At 39.6% G+C, this 19,880-nt stretch overlaps 1 protein-coding gene across 1 annotated transcript in view; it reads right to left on the bottom strand.

Moving 5' to 3' along the window:
• Window positions 1-19,074, bottom strand: part of LOC111139106 (Fanconi anemia complementation group C) — a 173,140-nt gene extending 154,066 nt beyond the window's left edge. Inside the window, exons 1-3 of the mRNA XM_022491255.1 lie at window positions 18,886-19,074; window positions 16,849-16,933; window positions 12,123-12,217 (exon numbers count right to left, since the gene is read on the bottom strand). Coding sequence (XP_022346963.1) covers window positions 12,123-12,217; window positions 16,849-16,933; window positions 18,886-19,050 — 345 coding nt within the window. The 5' untranslated portion in view covers window positions 19,051-19,074. The remainder of the gene's footprint in view (window positions 1-12,122; window positions 12,218-16,848; window positions 16,934-18,885) is intronic.
• Between the last annotated feature and the right edge of the window lie 806 nt (window positions 19,075-19,880).

The following is a 19,880-nucleotide window of genomic DNA, read 5'->3' on the forward strand; positions in this document are numbered from 1 at the left end:
TTTGTGCATGTCTGTGTCCAAATTTTCCCTTATTATAAGGAAACCAGTCACACTGGATTAGGGGGTCCCCCTACTTCAGCTGACTTCATCATCTTAACTAATCAATTCACATGCAAAGATCCTATTTACAAATAAGATCACATTCTAAGGTTCTGAGATTTAGGACTTGAACGTATGAATTTAGGGAGAACACAATTCAACCCAAAACAGAAGTTATACTTGTTATTAAAAACTCAAAAAGCAGGAAAAAAAATATGAAAGAAATAGTAAGGGCCCTTCTCAGTCTCTACTTTCCACAGACATTATAGCGATTAACCCCTTAACTATTCTAACATTTGAATTGACACCTTGGCCTCCCTTAAAGGCATTTGCTGTTCCTGATGTACCACAGACTAAATCTAGCATGCAATTTTAGTTCAGTATAAATGATAGAGGGGTGATCTCTGAACACCTGAACATTTGAACTTTCTTTTTACTCACTTGAAGGATCTCTGCAGGGTCCCTAGGACATCTCGGAATCCTAGAACCACAGACTCCAGATCTCTGCAGGGTCCCTAGGATATCTCAGAATCTTAGAACCACAGACTCCAAAGCAGTAGAGATAGACGGGCTTAAGTTTAGCTGGCAGCAATGTATTTTTTGAATGGCTTTAAAGTCACACCTAGGTCCAAAATGGTCTGCCACTTCTAGCTAGTAAATTACTTCTCCAAGTCTAAATTCTCTTATCTATGACACAGGGTAATGATATCTGCCTTCATGGAGTCATGAATATTTAATAAGATAATTCATCTAAAACACATACTAAACATCCAATTAACAGTAACAGTATCCATTAAAATTTCTTTAAATTTTCAAAATTGTGATTAAAAACACATAACATGAAATTTACCATCTTAATCATTTTTTTTTTTTTAAAGATTTTATTTATTTATTTGACAGACAGAGATCACAGGCAGGCAGAGAGGCAGGCAGAGAGAGGAAGGGAAGCAGGCTCCCCGCTGAGCAGAGAGCCTGATGTGGGGCTCGATCCCAGGACCCCGGGATCATGACCTGAGCCGAAGGCAGAGGCTTTAACCCGCTGAGCCACCCAGGCGCCCCCCATCTTAATCATTTTTAAATACACAGTTCAGTAGTGTTAAGAATATTCACATAATTGTGCAACAGATCTCTAGAACATTTCTTCTTGCAAAACTGAACTCTATTAAACAAATCCCTTTGCCCTTCTCCTCTAGCCCCTGTTCTACTCTCTGTTTCTATGAATTTGACTAATTTAGATATCACATGTAAGTAGAGTCATACAGTATTCTCCCTTTCTTAAGATGGGGAATGAAATATGTAACTTCTATAATATCTCAGTAGCAGAGCCAGAAGAAATCTGGACTTTCTGATTCTTAAAAGAGGGACCCAGCTGAGGGTTTTTTTTGTTTTTTAGTTTCAGTTGAGCTACAAAAGCTGCCTGATAGCCAGCATTTTTATAAGTACTGCTTGTGTCTACTATGTAGTAAAGGACTATTTAAACCAAAAAGCCTTTAAAAGACCTGGAAATCAAGATTTATGGATTTAAATATGTCTGGTTCTTTTGCCATGCTGCTAATTTATAGAAACTCCAATGTTGTCAATATTAAATAGAACCAGATCTGATAGGAATAGTCAAACTAAGATAAAGTGTAACAATGTCTAGGTCAAAGAGAGTAAGCCAGTTATAGTTACCAGCTTATAATGCCTGAATCCTGGGAGGGATGAATGTCAGCTCCCTAAAGAAATGCACATGTGGTCTGGGAAACAACTGAACTTCAAAACAGATGTAGAGATCATGTCACCACATGTAGTGCAGACATCCACATGGCCCTCAATGGTGGCTATTCACTATGAAAGACCTCCACAACAGACATTACTGTTTAAATTTACTTTTCACAGGAATTTATCCCAAAATAGCCCAAGGAGTGCTGCCCAGGCAATTTAGATTGAAATACAGTGAGCCTATGTCTTAGAAACATATATTACACCTGTAACACATACACCTAAAAATTCCCTTTTTACCCCAGGATGAGGTTGGGGCACAACAGGAGAACTGCACCGGTGAAGGAGTTGTAATAAGGAGAAGGCTGGGAGTTATAGAAGGGGATCTGGTCAATGTTCTATTAACGAAGCCAGGTCAATTAAAGTTATGGCTTAATGGAAAAGCCAACATGATCATAAAACAAAAATTAAACAAAATAAACAGAAAACATAAAACAGGTCATCCGGAGAACATCACCAAACATCTCAAACATCCTGCTCCTAATTGGCAATAAATGCCTAAATCTGGCCCATTTGAGCAGTGGCAACTTACTAAAAAATAATCTGATACAATTTAGAATTAAAATAAGCAGAAATCCACCTAGAAAACCCATTCAAGAACACAAATGGTATCCCATTTTGCCCTCTCAAGAGGAAACAAATGTTTATTCTAGGAAGTTCAATAATAAGTTCAGTGTCTTCACATTAATGACTCAGGAGTTACCAATCCCCAAAATATGCACAGAGAGAGACATAAACATTCACAATTCAACTTCATGTGTAGAATGAATGCTGATTACACTGAATGGCTATAAAATACTCGGGAATGAGAAGAGCAGTGTTTGCACATTTTCTAGAACCCTGCAAATACTAACTACCATATTTATACTGCAAAACTATGAAATGCTGAGGACACTTTATCAGGCTAAATAAGAGCACGATATTTAGTTAGGCAGATGCTATTCCATGGAGTTACCGAAGTGTGCTGAACTGGGTAGCCTACTACTAGACACCACTGCCCTAAAACAGTACGGCAGACAGCTTTGGTGGTTTCCAAAGCCATGGGGAAAACACATTTACAAAACTATAAAGAAATTTTCTACGCTTTCTTTTTTTCCAGCCAGTTCTATTCAATAACAGACAAGAAAAGGAGAGGACTCAACTTGTATTATAGTCCCTGCTCTATGGGCCCAAAAGGAAAACCAAAAGGCAGTGAGAAAACAGGGCTCTGCATTCCACTGTTCTGGAAGATGGCACAGAAGACAAATATTGGACAGCTGCTGGGCTGACCTGATGTCCTCCCCCTTCCTCTTGTACTTTTACCATCCACCATGATGCTCAAGTCAAAAACCTAGGAGTTCTCTCTTAGATTAGAGGGAAGCAAACTGCCTGTCCTCATGTTTCCAGAGAAGACGGAATGTCCACCCCACTCCCAGGAGGGAAAAGCAGAAAAGGAACAGCTTTGGCATCTGTGAAGGAGGTTGTGATGGCACATTTGTCTCATTAGCCATCTCTGCCTTGCCCAAGATCAGACCTCCTTCCCTGAGTGGCCACATTCCAATGTCTAACAAAGGCACAGGCATAAAGGCCCAGCCCTCCTGTCCCAAAGCAGGAAAGCTCTGAAGGGTCTCCCATCTCTGTCCCTGTAGGCACAGCAGAAGTTTCCATTGAGACTGCACTGTAGCTGAGCTTTTTCCTCTGCACGACCCTGTGTCCTTCCTTCCCCTGCGGCAGCTGTCACTCCCTGCACATTATCTCTATCTCAAGGCCAGATTTCTAGAAAGCCCAACCTATGACATCATCTGTCAGTCCTGTCACTCTCTTTTCCCCTGGAAGAACTGACCTAATTGGTCAGTTTGGTAGAAGAAACTGAAAAAAAATTCCTCTCCCAACTCTGTCTTTCTGACTTGCCTCATCTGCAGAAAGGATGTATTCTAATTTACCACTGCACCATGCTTAGTTGGGCAGGCTCATTCCCTGCCGGGTAGGCCTACTGTAGTCCTGCTAAGCTGGGACTGGCTCACTTGTCTACCACAGGCAGATGGGCCCAACTGAACCATTGACAGACAGAGGCTACAATGTTAAATCTGTTTTAAGAGTTAAGGGACGGATGTTCGACATCCATCTACCTAACTGATACATCTCAATAGTTCCTAACTCAGAAGACAGAGGTGTAATTTATTAGTCCCCTAAAATCTTTCAACACTATCCTAAACTGCTCCCCTATCCTTTCCCACCAAACTACTCATCCATACCAAGTCCTGCTCTCCTGTACTTTCAAATGTATTTTCAGCACTGAAGCCACTAATTCACATTTATATAAGTGCCCCCCGCTCTCCTATTTAAACCCCTCTAATTAAAATCCTTGCTTTCCAGGTTAAGGACACTCTTTACTAGGGGCCATTTGAACCCTCAGGATCCAGCCCTGTCTGCCTCTCATGCATAGCCAGTATATAAGCCCATTCTTATTATCATTACCAGGAAAACTTTCCTACCTTTTTCTCTGCCTACTGTCCTACATGCACCTCAAATCCCTTTCAATTCTTCCAGTTCCATGAACATCTGTAGCCTTTGCCTCCCAGGGAATGCCTACATCATGATGCAAGCTCCACTGTCATTTTCTGAAAGCCTTCCTGACCAGCCCTGCAAACCTCCCCAACTCCCAATGAGGCTTTTTTCCCCCCTTTTCACTGGGCTACCACAGTACCTTCAATAGGCTGTCCTTCTACTCCTTCACATGTTACTTTGCAATAAAACCACTTGATCCTGCAAGGCAAGATCTTCATATCCCCCAATATCTGCTTGTACATGGTAGGTACTCAGGATGTATTTACAGAATAGATGAATAAAGGACTGAGAAAGACTAGAGGAGAGCAAGGCAAAAAAAAGGGATACCAATCACGACCAATGCCCCTCTCCCAATGCCACAGTTAAAACTTTCAGTAGCTCCTTCCTTTGTCCTATGCTACTAATTTATGAACTCACAAACTGGTATCCATGGCCCTCCAAAATTTTTCCCAAACTGTTTTTTTCTAATCTTAATTTCTACTTTTCTCGATAAGTACCTTACTCTCCAACCTAAATGGAAAATCATTTTTTCTTGTCTATACCCAACCTTCTGTCTGTTCACTATCTTCTTTCCAAGTGGAATCCACCCTGCACCCCGCAACACACACACCAGGGTTTACCATCTAAATCATACTCCTTTATTTACTCATTCAGCAAATAATCACTGCATTCTTACTATGTGACAGATACCATTCTGTACTTTTAGAACAAAGTCTCTACTCTCATGGAACTTGTAGCCTAGATGGGAGGGAACAAGCAGACGGAGCGGGGGCGGGGGGGATCAGTATGTCGGGGAGTGATCAGCACTAAGAAAAATCAGTCAAAATAAGGAGAGTTGAGTGGCAGAGATAGGATGATGAGAGTTGAGTGCCTGAGATAGGATGATGAGGAAGGCCTCTCAGATAAGCAGTGGCCTGAGAGAGATTCTAGAAGGAGCCATGTGGCTCTCTGAGGAAGAACTGTGGAAATAGTTGCATACACTCTAGGGAGGAGGTTGCTGGGTCCAGGAAAGTCATGCTATATTTGAAAGTTTCAAATGTGCAGAATAAAGAAGTAGACAGTTCAAATGCATTTAAAGGAGAATTTTCATGGGGATGAAAATCAAAGAAACAGATATTTTTTAAAAGAAGTGTATATGACCAGTCCTTTGTTATTTGGTAAGCTTTAATACCGAAAAAAGGTGTTACTTGCAGACCAGTCTCTTTTGCTAAGATCCCGTGGTGGTGCTCAACTACTGGGCTTATGCTATTAGTGTGCAACCATGGAAATGAGTGTGAGGTGACCAGCATATTGGGAATTTACCGCAGGATTGTGCAAAAAGGTAAAACAGACTTGAGGCTATGAAGGACTCCTTCTTTATTTCATTCATTTTTAATATATTTTAATGTATTCGTTTAATTTAATCCATTGAATGAAATGGATTATCTCCTTTAATCTTCAAAAAAAAATTAAGTAGGAACTGTTAAAATCTCCATTTCTGGTGAAGTAAGGCTCAAATAAATAACTTCAGTGAAGCTAATGAGATGGAGTGGGGATGTCACAGCATTCCTGCAGGTCTTAAGGGTTAACTTGCTTCAAGTTCCCACAATCCTCACATGCTGACTTAAAGTCCTTGATCTGTTAACAGAATTAATTTACTCTGAAATTTGCAGACCACTGGCCTTGGGGAATAAAGGACCAGAACGTGCCTAGGCCACAGTGGCCAACAAGTCTGTTTGAAGCTACCTTAGCTTTCTGATTAGCCCAGCAATCTTTCAGCAAAATGTTTTTCATTTTTAAGGTTATACAAATGACTTCACTGACCTCCCTCTACACATCTGTAGACCTCGCCCTCCTTTGCAGAAAGAACAGAGCACTCTCACACAACGCCTGGATACCAAGGACTCAGATGTTCCCACACAACCCCCTCTGGGCACTATGGAACTAGAATTTCTTGCACAACCTCCAAGCACCAAGATAACTCTGTAGCTGGCATTACTGAGTCTACATGTAATCAAGAAATGTCACAGACCACTGCACTCCCTTTAAAAATCTCTTGGCCAAGCAGAAAGCTTGGAGTTGGCCTTTGGACAAGAGCCCACCTTCTCTCCCCACGTGGCCAGCCTGCTGAATAAAGCTCATATTCCTTTACCAGAAACATTCGTCTCTTGAGTATTGGCCTTTACAGCAACGGGCAGACGAACTTGGCTTTCAGTAACAGGGAGGCAAATTAGGTGGGATTTGGTATCATTCTCTCTCAGGTCTCCAAACATTATGTATGCTTGGTGACAGAATACAAAGAAAGTATATTTCAACTTACCCATAAATGTGAATGCTACAAGTTTCCTAACTTTTAAAGAAAAATAATATAATTTATATTCTAGGAGAACTATGTGACCTATATATGCTTTAACATTTTTGTCCAATTCTCCTCCTATAAGCTCTGCAGGCCCTGACTCTACTGCGTGTGACACACCTTCTGTTACTCCAAGTGTCCGGCGTATGAAATCATAATCCACAGCAACGTGAAATGAGTCCGCTGGGGTGGCTGGGCTGCGGCATGTGTTTGGAGCTCCATTCTCACCTTGTTCTTTCTCACATGAGCCAAGAAATGAAACAGGGCCCATTTCAAAGTGTCCCAGCTTGTATTACTATTCCAACAGTGTGCTGGAATGTCTCCTCTAGAAACCTGGACTTGTACAAGGCTCGGGCATCTGTGGGTATCTGCCCAAGTCAGTGCTTCCCAGAACCTCTGCTGAGAGGCTGGAGCCAGTTCACAGGCTCCAGCCAGTTCGACAGCCTGAACTGGGGTCTACCTGCTCTATTACCTGTTGCAAAGGTGGGCAAGATGCCTCCCGGGTCCCTCGGTGTATGCTGCTGGATCCCACAGCTCCCACATAGGCATTTCTCTTTGTGGATGAATGTTAAGTTTTAAATGTTTAGCAGGGACAAAAACAAGAATATCATGCCACCACGCTGCTGCTGTCCCTCTCCACGGAGGCCTTCTTTAATACACATCTTCATCATAAGTGGTGGTGGAAAAACAACTCTGAATCAACTATGCAACTTTTAAGTAACTATAATTATTTTGCCAAATTCATTGTTGATTCATACTATCCTTTGAGTAAATAAGATTTTTTTTCTTTTGCCATTGCGTATGTGTACACCTGAGTTTTGAAACCCTTCAAAAAATATTTAAGCCCCCAAATAAGTCTGTTTTCTCAAGTAGGATGCTGTTGGCTGCTAGTAAAAACAACTCTAAACCAAACTGGCTTAAACAGGAAAAGGAAGTACTAGAACACTGAAGTCCAGAAGAGGCTTGGTCTAGGGCCCAAACAAAACAACCTGAATGTGACCCTCTTTCTCTTTCTCTCAGCTCTGTTTCCTCAAGACTAACTTCACTCCCAGGCAGGCTGTCCTCCCAGACCCACAGTGACTAACAGCAACTTCAGGGACTATGTGCTACCTAATTAATGTTCAGCAGGAAAGATAAAACCCACCTCCCCAATCAATCACACAAAAGTTGTAGGACTGAATTTCCAGTGTGGGCTATATGTCCATCTTGGCCAATCTCTGTGGCCAGGGACAGGGAGAGGTGATCCTAGTTAAGCCAAGCAGGACTAACCCCAGGACCGTGGTGTGGTAAGTCTCACCCAAGATGCACAATGCACAGCTGAGAAATGCATGCTACTGTAAGAAGGTAGGAAAGGAGGGAGATGGATACTGGGAAAGCAATTAATAACCATCTGCCAAACATGTAAATATAAAAATTCAAAGAAACAAAGAAACTGCAGGTTTTAGAAAGTCAAGCAAATAGAATACAGGTAGGAAAAGAAACTAGTATTGTGTTTGTTATTTCAAAAGTAAAATCGAAACAATCATACAGGACTGCCAATGTTTTGTCAGGGTAGAGCTGTGAAAGAGAAATCTCCTGCATCCCCGGCCTTTTCCCTGAATTTCACCTTGCCTCTGCTGTGTTTCACTAATTGCCCTTAAGAAATATGCTATTTTCCCTTTTAAATTACCATTCAAACTTGGACAATAATTCTTCCCCTATGTTTCAACATCTGAGCTGAGCCAGGCTAGTATTTTCAAATCTTAAACAACCCAAAAACAAGTAAAAATGGAAACTACCAACAGTGTAGAATAATCCTGTTTCCAAAGCATCAGTGTCTGTCCCTGGCTGACCAGTCTTTAGTGCAGTTGTTCAAGCACCAAACCTATTGTCTCTTCTGACTCCCTTGCCTCACGACTTGGTATACATAATACCATCATTTCTGAAACCACTGGTTTCCTAAAAATTCAGGACACTCCCTGTTGAATACCTTGACAATGATGTATTACACCAAAAATAACAAAACATACAACTTGGGGTTCAATCAAAACCCACTGTTTATGAGATTTCAGTACAGAGAAAACTCTCGTGGAAGGGTTAAGCCTTTTTGGCTAATTGGATGAAATACCCACACGTTAAAGAGGATGATCTACTCTACCCAATCTGTTTAAAAGTTGATCACATTCAAAATTACCTCGCAGAAACTGAGACTAATGTATGACCAAATATCTGGGCACCACATAGTCCAGTCCAGTTGACACAAAATCAACCATCAGAGATAGATGAAACCAACACAGAGATTTAGGATTATATCTGCACATATAGAGACACTTGACTTACGACGAAGGTAGCACCAAACATGAGTGAGCAAAGAACTTTTCAGTAATGGTGTTGGGACAATGGGTATCCATGCAGAAGTGAAGTGAAAGTGGATGCCTACTTAGACCACACAAAAAACAGTCACACCGACCTAAATGGGAAAAGCAAATCAGTATTCTTTTAGAAGCTAATATGGAAGGTTTTCATGACCTTGAAGTGGGGGAAATTTCTCTTACACTAAGACGTAACATGTAGATACAAAGTTTAAATGTGACACACACAACAGATTTCAATGATTTAGTATGAAAAGAGAGCATAAATTAATCTCAATAACTTTTATATTGATTATATGTTTAAATGATAGTATTTTTGATATACTGGGTTGCATAAAATATTATTAAAATTAATTTCACTTATTTCTTTTTGTCTCTTAAAGCAGCTACTAGAAAATTCAAATTATCTATGTAGTATGTATTTTGTGTTGGACAGTCCTGCACTAGAGCATTAGATATGAACGGCCACTCATTCCTTTTTGAAATGCTGCTGGTTTTCTCCTTCTACACCTCTGACTCTGTTTCTGACCCGCAGGGTAGCTTATTCCTGCACTCACTCCCTAAATGCCAGTGTCTCCCAAGGTTGCCCCGAGGCTCTTTCCCATCCTCATGCCAGATGCCCTCCCTGGGCAATCTGACCCTCACCCAAGGCTCCAGTATTCCCAAGCCCTGAGGACTGTCAGCCCTCTTATGTGTAAATCAGCTCACTCTTCCAAGAACAGTACGTTCAACTCCACCTACACTTAAGTACATCTGCACTTAACCTGCCATTACATCTTTTGAATATTTACCTTATTCATATCATAAATTTGGCTCCTCTTCTCCATTTCACTCAGGGCTGCATGATTTCTCACCTTCATCACTATAGTAGCTTCCAAAGTGCTATCCCACTCCCTTCCAAATCAATTACCTTTTGCTGTTAAGTTTCTAAATTCAGTCCAGGCCAAACAATTTCTCTGTTTAAAATACTGTTTTCAAAATAAAGTAAAAACTGTTTAAGATTTTATTTATTTATTTGTCAAAGAGAGAAAGAGCACAAGCAGGGAGAGCAGCAGGCAGAGGCAGAAGTAGGCTCCCTGCTGAGCAAGGATCCCAGTGCCGGACTCGATCCCAGCACCCTGGGATCATGAGCTGAGCTGACCGCAGATGCTTAATTGACTGAGCCACCCAGTCGTCCCCAAAATTTCTTATAATCATACATTAGGCTTCATGCTTCATCACCAGCCCTACAAAACTCCAAGCTCAACCATTATCTGAATACCTGCATTCCCTGAAAGGGGCATTGGCTTTTTTTTTTTTTTTTTTAAGATATTTATTTGACACAGAGAGAGAGATCACAAGTAGGCAGAGAGGCAGGCAGAGGGAGAGGAGGAAGCAGGCTCCCCGCCGAGCAGAGAGCCCACGGGACTCGATCCCAGGACCCTGAGATCATGACCTGAACCGAAGGCAGAGGCTTAACCCACTGAGCCACCCAGGGAAAGGCAGTGGCTTTCTTAACACCATCTTTAGGTGTGCTCTTTCTGCTGACAGGAATATCCTTCCTAAAGCTCTATCCCTGCCCTCCTAGTCACCCTTCCAAACTCAGCTGGTGATATCACCTACTGTAGGACACATCTACAGAGCCCCAAGTCTGAGCGAGTGTCCTCTGTATTTCTATCACACCTGTACATAGCTCTGGTCACCAGTCTATAAATTCCCTGATGGCACGAGTTAAGATTTTAAGTTAACTTTCCTGTGCTATATTTTATACGTACCTATTGATAAATGGATGCAGTATTAAATAAGAGAAATCCACAGGATAAAATGCAAGGCTAGAAATTTTAAAATAGGCCAATAAAGTCATGCGTTTAAATGAAGAAAGTTGACCCAATGATCCAAAAACACTTTATTGGGTGGCCTATTTCAGGACTTAATGAACTAGCCAATACAAAAATATATCCAAAGTAATCATTAAAACATCAAAAGTAACAATTAAAAAAACTGAAGACTATATATGTTATTCTATTTCTATAGCTTTGTTTTTCAGACATTTTCTTCGCTAATTCTACTTACCAGTTCCTTTCTTCAGCTCTTTAGTGTAATTTACCTTCCAGTTAAAGTTTGCATCTTTCCTTCCCCAGCCCAACCCTTTTTCATTTCTACTGTCCCTTCAATTCTGCTTTTAAATCTAACAGAAAAATATAAACACTGTCTTTGTCAGCTCTGTCAGCAATTTTGTATAAAACAAAGGAACGGTTAAAAAGCAGTGAATGGAATGATATCACCAGTCAGACGGATAGACAAAACTGTATGCATTAATCTGGGTGGGTGATTTCATAATACTAAGCAGCTAATCTGAACCATATGCATACTAAGTGGAGTCTGACAGGCATCAGCTAGTCCGTGGGGTTATTACAGCAGGACAGTGGGGGGTATGAGAAAAGAACAGGCGAGATGCTGGTGGTGAGGGCAGCCACAGCCCAGCCTTACAGAATTCGCCAAATTGTGCCTGCCCTTCAAGAGAAAGCAGAAAGAGACGGGGAATGCAGGACGCTGTCAGCTATGCGGTCCAGCACAGCCAAGGAAGCGATGTGACGTTGTGAGCAGCGGCCACCAACGATTTATTCTGTGGTGCTAGTCTGAACACCCTGGCCTGGATACCAACTTCAGGTATAAAATAAAGACGGCAGCTCCCAGGGCACTTCTGAATTTTCATTTTACTACAGATTAGATCCTGAGAGAGAGAGAAATACTTCGACAGAAATTACGAAAGTATTTAAACTAGGTTGATAAGGAGGAGCAATTTTTTTGAAGGATAGCAAATGCTAGAAGGAAAGAGTGAACATTCTTTACATTACCTGAAAGCAACTTTTCAAAATCACACAATATTAGGTCTTCCAGGTATGAAAAAGTTCACCCTAAAGACTGCTATCTTCTGGAACTCACAATCAAGCAAAAATGAAATCTCTTGAATAACTACACCCAGCAAGATAATGGAACAGCGAAGACTGTATTTGAGAAAGTTCTAAAACATCACAGAACTGGACTGTCAAAGAAGCACCTTTTTAATCAATTCAATGCAAAGCCATACAGGGAAGATTTACTCTTACCCGTGTCCAGGAGTTAAGTTTCGATTCTTCAGAATTCTGTGGTTCTTTATTAATTAGACAACATAAGCACCATATTAGAATTTTCTGGCTTTCATCTGCAAAAAGGAAAACTAAAATAAGTAGGTTTTATCAAATAGGAAGAAAAGATAATCAGTATAAAAATTCTTTAAACACTGTATTTAAAGGAAATATATGTATTATATTTTAGGAAAATCTCAAACTACTAAATTCAAGGAACAAACATCTAGGACCATCTGAGAAACTTCATGGGGTTTTTTATTCTTGTGGTTTTGGGATCACTTATGCTTAGCCCTTGTGTGGTCAATTCCCTTTCTCATACAGCAATAATTTTTAAAGCCAAAAGAGAATGAAAGAAACAACTAAAAGGACTGCACTTTTCCCAAGATCAGTTCTCTTAAAGCATATTTCAGACTGATAGTAATTTCAACCTTTTAAAGGCAATATAACTGTTATAGGCAGTAGTAAGGATTTCTGTCTTAATCTTTTAATCTTCTAGTTTCCCAAAACACCCTCACTTGTTAAAAACAAATTTAACAAAAGGATCGTTTTAAAACATATTCTGTTTTTCTAAATGGTTTGGACAAAATAGAAGCCTCTTACATGTTCCTCATTCTTTAAAATTTAAAACTTTACCAAATATGTGATGAAAATGCTGAACTTTGAAATCTTATACTTGGCAAGAATATCTACTCAGTGAGCCATTTTATTTTTCCTCGTTTGGTAACAGAGTCCATTCCAGTTGGAGATTTTACAACACAACTGAGAAGCAAGAATGATGCATAAAACTGAAGACATCAGTACCTACAGGAGAGCCAACCAACCATGGCCTTCATCTAAAGGCCATGGAGTAGCAGCTGAGGAAGGCCAGCACCAGGAACCAATTACCTGCAGAATCACCTGATACCCCTTACCCTCTCATCTTCTATGGTCTAAGAAACACAGCATTTCTAAGAACTATGGGGACAAGAAATAAGGAAAATATCAACAAGAAATAAGGAAAATACAACCTTTTATAAAATATAAACGCTACCCCTGCATTTTCAACCATACACTAACGAACACTAATAGTAAATGTTTATTAAGCCTACTTTTCTCCCCAATAAATGTCGTAAGTTTCTGCTCCCCTAATAACATCTCTGGACAAACTTTATCAGGGATTATTTTGAGGGACATTCATTTTTTTCCTAGTTTTTTTTTTTTTTAAAGATTTTATTTATTTATTTGACAGACAGAGATCACAAGTAGTCAGAGAGGCAGGCAGAGAGAGAAGGGGGAAAGCAGGCTCCCTGTGAGCAGAGAGGCTGACGCGGGACTCGATCCCAGGACCCTGGGATCATGACCTGAGCCGAAAGCAGAGGCTTAACCCACAGAGCCACCCAGGCGCCCCATTTCTTTCCTAGTTTTTAATGAGCTCAAATGTCTCACCGGCTTGCCTATTACAGGTTTATTTCATGAATCACGTCATTTATCCTCTGAAGATCCTAGGATTCTTCAGGCTCAACCAATGCCACTGATTTGAAATTTGACCACTGCACTTCCTGTGCTTTAAATATTAGAAGAAAGTCTATCTTCATGTCACAGAGTGTCGGACACATCCAATGATATGCTTACTACACAAGTGGCTTCCCCTGTTAGGAAAAAAAAGCAACCCGATGGGACAGGAGGAGGAGGGGAGGAGGAGAAAAAGAAAGAAAATAGTATTTTATGGAACTTAAGTTATCTAAAAGATGGAAATTTTCCCCAGGTGTTGAGTGAATCTGCACATTTAGTTCAACAAGTATATAATTTTTCAAAATTGTCCCTCAAAACAAAACAAAAACAAAAACAAAGTGCAACCAGAGAAATGCTCTCCCAGCCTTTAGGAGGTGCCTTCCCTTGCCCAGGGTCAATGTACTGAAATGGACTGAAATGCACTGAAATGTACTGCTAATGGGCTTATTTTGTTTTAGGGATTTATAGCCGCAAGCCATCACTTGTTATTCATGAGTGCCACCAACACTCACTGCAGGGGAGAAGGCATCTGTCAGGTTCCTCTCTGAGGCTCCTAGATTCAGAGTGGACATCCTGCAGGCCAGTTGAGTGAGATGGGAAAACACCTGGGATTCATCATGTAAAGAGTCACTGCCACCAGGTTTTTAAGAAAATTTGGATTCTAAAAATGAGTGGAAGGGGAAAAAATATGCCAGCATATATTTGCCACCTAGTATTTTTTTTTGTATCCTGAGCTAGTATTCCAAATGAAAACTAAATTAATTCTTCAAAATTCTTTTAAAATTCTTTAATCTACAATTTAAAAGTATGAAGGTAGCACTTTTTTAAGACAATAAATATTTGTTATTTTAAGCTGCCAAGTTTAGGGGCAAATTTTTATATAGCAATAAATACCAAATAATGAGGTTATAGCTGTTACGCTTAATCCTGAGGGCAGCCATAATTCCAAGGTGAAAGCAGTAAGCATAGGTAAAGAACATCCCCGAATAAAAGGTAGTCCCTCCCTTTCCATTATCTGTTTTTTTTTCCTCCTCTTCATGGTGTCTTTTCATTTCCAAATCTTTCCTCCTTCTTTATTATCCTTATTTCTGATCCAATTCTCACCTAGCATTATCAGAGACTTAACTTCTTTCTTTGATGGAAGCTGTCACCTTTCCTGTATTTAAGGTTACTTTGATATTATAAAACCATAAGAAAAGACCCTTTCCTGGCCAAAAGTACCCAACTAGCAAAACAACAGTAGTAACACAGGCAAGATTCTTAATTCATCCCGGAGTTCTGTTGCCTGTCAGTCTTCACTAAGCTCAGAACCCAAGGCACACCAAACAGGAAGCTGAAATTTAACAGGCAATTCAAAACATAACAGAGGCACTGAAACAAAAAGAGATGAAGGACTTGTTTCTGGCTGTCAGAGGGGGCCAATGTAATGGGGACAGGTGCTAAGGAAAGATCACAGACAGATACAAGTTTAAGGCTATAAGGAGAAATCAGTCCAGTCTCCTGCTTTTACAAATAAGGAATCTGAAACCCAGCGAGTCTGGTGGCTTGTCTCAGAAAGTCCCATCTCATCTACTGTTCCCTAAGAGTCAGCCCCAGTTTGACCTCCCATGAAAAACTCTCCTTTAACTCTCAGCTCCCTGTTCAGAGCTCCACAAACACAAACCATTTCTGAGTCAGGCTGATCTGCTGGGGTCTCTTTTTTCTCTGTGACTGGATGCTTCCAGTGAGAGAAATCATAGTCATGTTTTCCTAGGCTTCGCACATTTAAAAAAAAAAAAAAAAAAAAAAAAAAAAGCTTAGTAAGTATCTGTCCAGTGAATATATATATTCATGTGAGGCTGGTTGGTGTTAAAGCAAGAACTGGGCCACTTCAACCACAACGGTGTGATCCTCAGGACAAATTATTATAACAATGCAGGCTTTAGAGGGGTGGGATCCTAGCTTTTATTAGTTTTACATTATGGGGAAAGTGATTTCTTTGCTCTAATCCATAATTACCTATCCTGCAAAACTACCGTCAAGCAAATATTATACTAGCTAAAAATACGGTCAAGTCAAGGCAATAAACCTCAACTGTACACCTTCAGATGTGCTTGCTCTCCCCTATGCTAGGCCCTGGAATGACAAAAACAAGTAAAACCACAGTCCCTGCTCTCAAGAAGTATTCAGTCCTCCAGGACATCAGACAGGCAAACTGATAATTACAAAACGGTGCAGTAAGTGTTAGAATTCAGGGAGATGCGATCAGCTATGGGGACACTAAGAGAAGTTCCTAACTCAGCTCCAGCAAAACTATTTCAAAGAAAGTTTAAAAGGACAGGAGATGAAAACAGAGCTCCAGGCAAAGGAGTCACATGTCACAAGCCCTAACATCACGTGCCTTCAAGTCACTGTTAGTAACTCAACTCAACCTGACTACCATGTGTGTGGTGTGGTTGTGGAGGATTACACAGGAAATGAGACTAGACAGGTATGCAGGAGGTCAAGAAAGGAACATCTACCCCAAAGTGTCCCCAAATTCCTCTTCACCTTGGGTAAAACTACAGTGTCATCCATAAAGAACATCAGGGCCATGGGAGGATTAGGACACTGAAGAATGATTTTATGCATGGAAAAAGGTAGAATGTGAGTTAACATGAAATTGTGAAACAAGAAATTATTTCATTATTATAATCATTTCACAATGAATTAAAAATGAGGTTTGATAATCATCTGGAAGAGTCTACTCTATAACACAAGTTCTATTTTCTTACTGATATGCATGTGTATAGGTGTGTGTATATAGTAATGTACATGTGTGTGAGATAATCTATGTGAACATATATGGACAAGAAAAGAATGTCATCTTTTTTTTTTTTTTAAAGATTTCATTTATTTATTTGAGAGATAGTGAAAGCAAGAGAGCACAGAGGGAGAGGGAGAGGGAGAAGCAGACTCTCAGACTTGCCGCTGAGCAGAGAGCCCAATGTGGAACCCCATCCCAGGACCCTGAGATAATGACCTGAGCCAAAAGCAGATGCTTAATTGACTGAGTCACCCAGATGACCAGGATGCCATCTTTCTAATGGAACAATGAATAAATCTTAATAGCTATTTTGTAAACAATGGGACAAAATTTATCATTTGAAGCTCTGTATTTTGCATAGATTAAATGCACAGATTAAAATTATTATTAGAAGTTTGTATTTTGAGAAGACAGGCTTTGGAGTCTTACCAAATGCTAAGATAAAAGGATTCCAGCAAGTTTTTGCCAAGAGTTGACCAATTGTGGGGAACCTTTCAATGATCGTATTTGAATCCTATAGAAGAAAAATATGTTTTGGTCAATAAAAGGACACCACACAACTTAGAGAGTTAAACTGATACTATAGGTTCAAGGAGTCTGAATATTTAGTATATTTCAGAAAAGTGGGAATTTCAAATAAAATTTAACAAGTAACCACCTTACTTCATCCTTAAACCATACCACAAAAACTTGAAGATATACAGCACATTTACATAAAATCAAGCTTGTTATAAAACTACCTTTATTTTATTTATACTTAGGAAAGGCCAATTTGTTTAAAAATATAAAGGAATGTATAGCAGTGAACAAAATATTGTGGGTTTTTTTTTACTCCACCATAAGAAAGGTTCCTAACTCAACTTTAGTAGGGCTATTTCAAAGAAGGCTTGGGAGAACAAGAACTCTAGAACTTGTAAAAAGAAACAAAAGCAGCTAAAGCATAAAGATATACATCTCTGTTTATGACTATTTTGGTTACTAAATACGAAATGACATCATACTTACTCTACAACAATCTGAGACCAGATCAACCAAATAGAAAACAGCTTAAGATTAAACAATCTACATGCTATTGTAGCATGTACAACTGGCCCTCTTCCCACTTCTTTACCTTTCAAAAAAGTTCAAAAATAAGACCTAAATGAGGTAACATGTATATAAGCTGAAATGTAAGCTGCTGCACCAATAAATTCTTCACATTTGTCTTAGCATCAAGGCCAATCCTAGACTTTCTGGGACCAATTTAAAGCCAAGCTGCAGAAATCCAATTACAGAAAAACAATTTTAAAAGGTAGTGTCAGTTGCTCATACAGATTCTATCTTTCCTTCCAGTTGCTAAAAACACATGAACTCATATCGTCAACATGAATAATTCTTCAAATTTCTGACTTGCTTTTTTAAGGGAAGTTTTCCTTTGTTCTATTTTTTATAACAAAAGAACATCTATGTTAAATGAAAATTTCACTTTTCATTTTGAATTTAGAAACTATAAAACCAATAATATTTTCATAATATAAAAGCATGTTAACTCATAAAAATATCCATTGTAGAAAAATGAGAAATGTCAAAACAAAAAAAAAAATCAAATTTGAACACATTATACAACAGCAGTGAAGACACGCAAAATCTTAATATTCACCAGAAAAGACCACTTGAAATATTCAAAAGAAGAGATCTTATTATTTACCATCTCATGGCAGAACCAACCTTAGGACAGCATTAAAGAAAGGGTAAGCACTGGGGTGCCTGGGTGGCTCAGTCAGTTAAGTGTTCTACTGATTTTGGCTCAGGTCATGATTTCAGGGTTGTGAGGTCAAGCCCAGCGTTGTGCTTCACCCTGGGCATGGAGCCTGCTTAAGATTTTCTCTCTTCCTCTCCCCATCTTTTCTCCCTCTCTTAAAAAAAAGGGGGGGGGGTGGTAAGCACTTAGGAAAACTCTTCAATATTTAAAAAATGCAAAGGCCTTTAAAAGAATCCCAATTATTACCTGACAACAAGTGTGAAAATCTTGTGTTTTTTTTGTTTGTTTTTTAAGATTCTATTTATTTATTTGACAGACGGAGATCATAAGTAGGCAGAGAAGCAGGCAGAGAGAGAGGAGGAAGCAGGCTCCCTGATGAGCAGAGAGCCCGATGTAGGGCTCGATCCCAGGACTCTGGGATCATGACCTGAGCTGAAGGCAGAGGCTTTAACCCACTGAGCCACCCAGGCACCCCACAAAATCTTGTTTTTTTAAAAAACAACTTTACTGGTCAGGAAGTCCCATATGACAATGTAACTAATCGAGAAGATTGAAATCATAAGAAATCAGAGGTCAGGAAACAGCCCCCTATCTGTATTACCTATGGATAATTGGTCTTTCCAACCCAACAATATATTAGGTCAATACCACAAGTCCCTGACCCTAGATAACATTCAGGCTTAGCTGAATGTAGTAGAGCTTTGTTATTTTGGTCTACCACTTACCATCTCTTTCAAGACTTCATACATCTGCCTCAGGAACTCCTGAAATCGAGGCAGGTGAAGGCAGGCATCTTGCCGGGTTTCTAGAGTAGAGGCCTGGTCCCACACAGAAAGCTTCTGCATCCAAAACTGATAAGCAGAAAAAAAGCCTACTGAATCTTGAGCCATCCTGGAGAAAGGGAAAAGGTGATGGACCTTCACAGCGGCCTGCCAAGCACTGAAAGAAACAGTGAGCACACATCAAATCTAGAAGAAAGGGGAAAAATGAAACATTTTTAAAAGGATTTTTATTGGTGACTTCATATTCCACTGATGAGTGAAAGGGGGAATATAAGGGACTAAAATAGAATGCCTTCGATGGAGTCATCTTTGAATTATTTTAAAACATGTCACCCAGCTGTAGCTCCAATTTTCACCATCTGAACTTTTATCATGAGTAATATTCCACTAGAAGTCATTATACCTTCACAGACACATGCTAATTATGCGCAGAAAGCACACAGCTGATAATACTTTATATCTTCTTTTTAACATTGAGCTATTTTTAAATGTTCTGAAGTTCATTTGGGTATTTTAATGTAATGGGAAATCAAAAACATCCTCGGGTGTTTAATAATAGGCTGTGTCTAAAAATGTTTTTGAAGTTTTCATGTTTTATATGCATTTCTGGCTTCTCATTAAGGTGTTCGAGAAAATCTCTATGCATTACTGTCTACTAAAATTTCTTTCCAATCTCTCTTCACATTTTAGGAAAAAGTAAAATAATTCATTCCACATGCATCAATTTGAGCAACCTATTTAATTAAAGACTAGTATATATGCTTGATCTCAATTAATTCACAAGAAGAAATCACATTTTAGTAAAATACGAAAAACTGCAATTACTGAGGAGGAGTCCTAGTCCTAAAGGACAGAACATCGCCCATAAACGTGACTTACCACACCTGAAGTACATGTTAGAAAGAACTGGGGAGTGGCCCAGTGAGAATGGGCCTCAG

This window comes from Enhydra lutris, unplaced genomic scaffold (genome assembly GCF_002288905.1).
Source record: "Enhydra lutris kenyoni isolate GAN:26980312 unplaced genomic scaffold, ASM228890v2 scaffoldscaffold95, whole genome shotgun sequence".
Classification (NCBI taxonomy): Eukaryota; Metazoa; Chordata; class Mammalia; order Carnivora; family Mustelidae; genus Enhydra; species Enhydra lutris.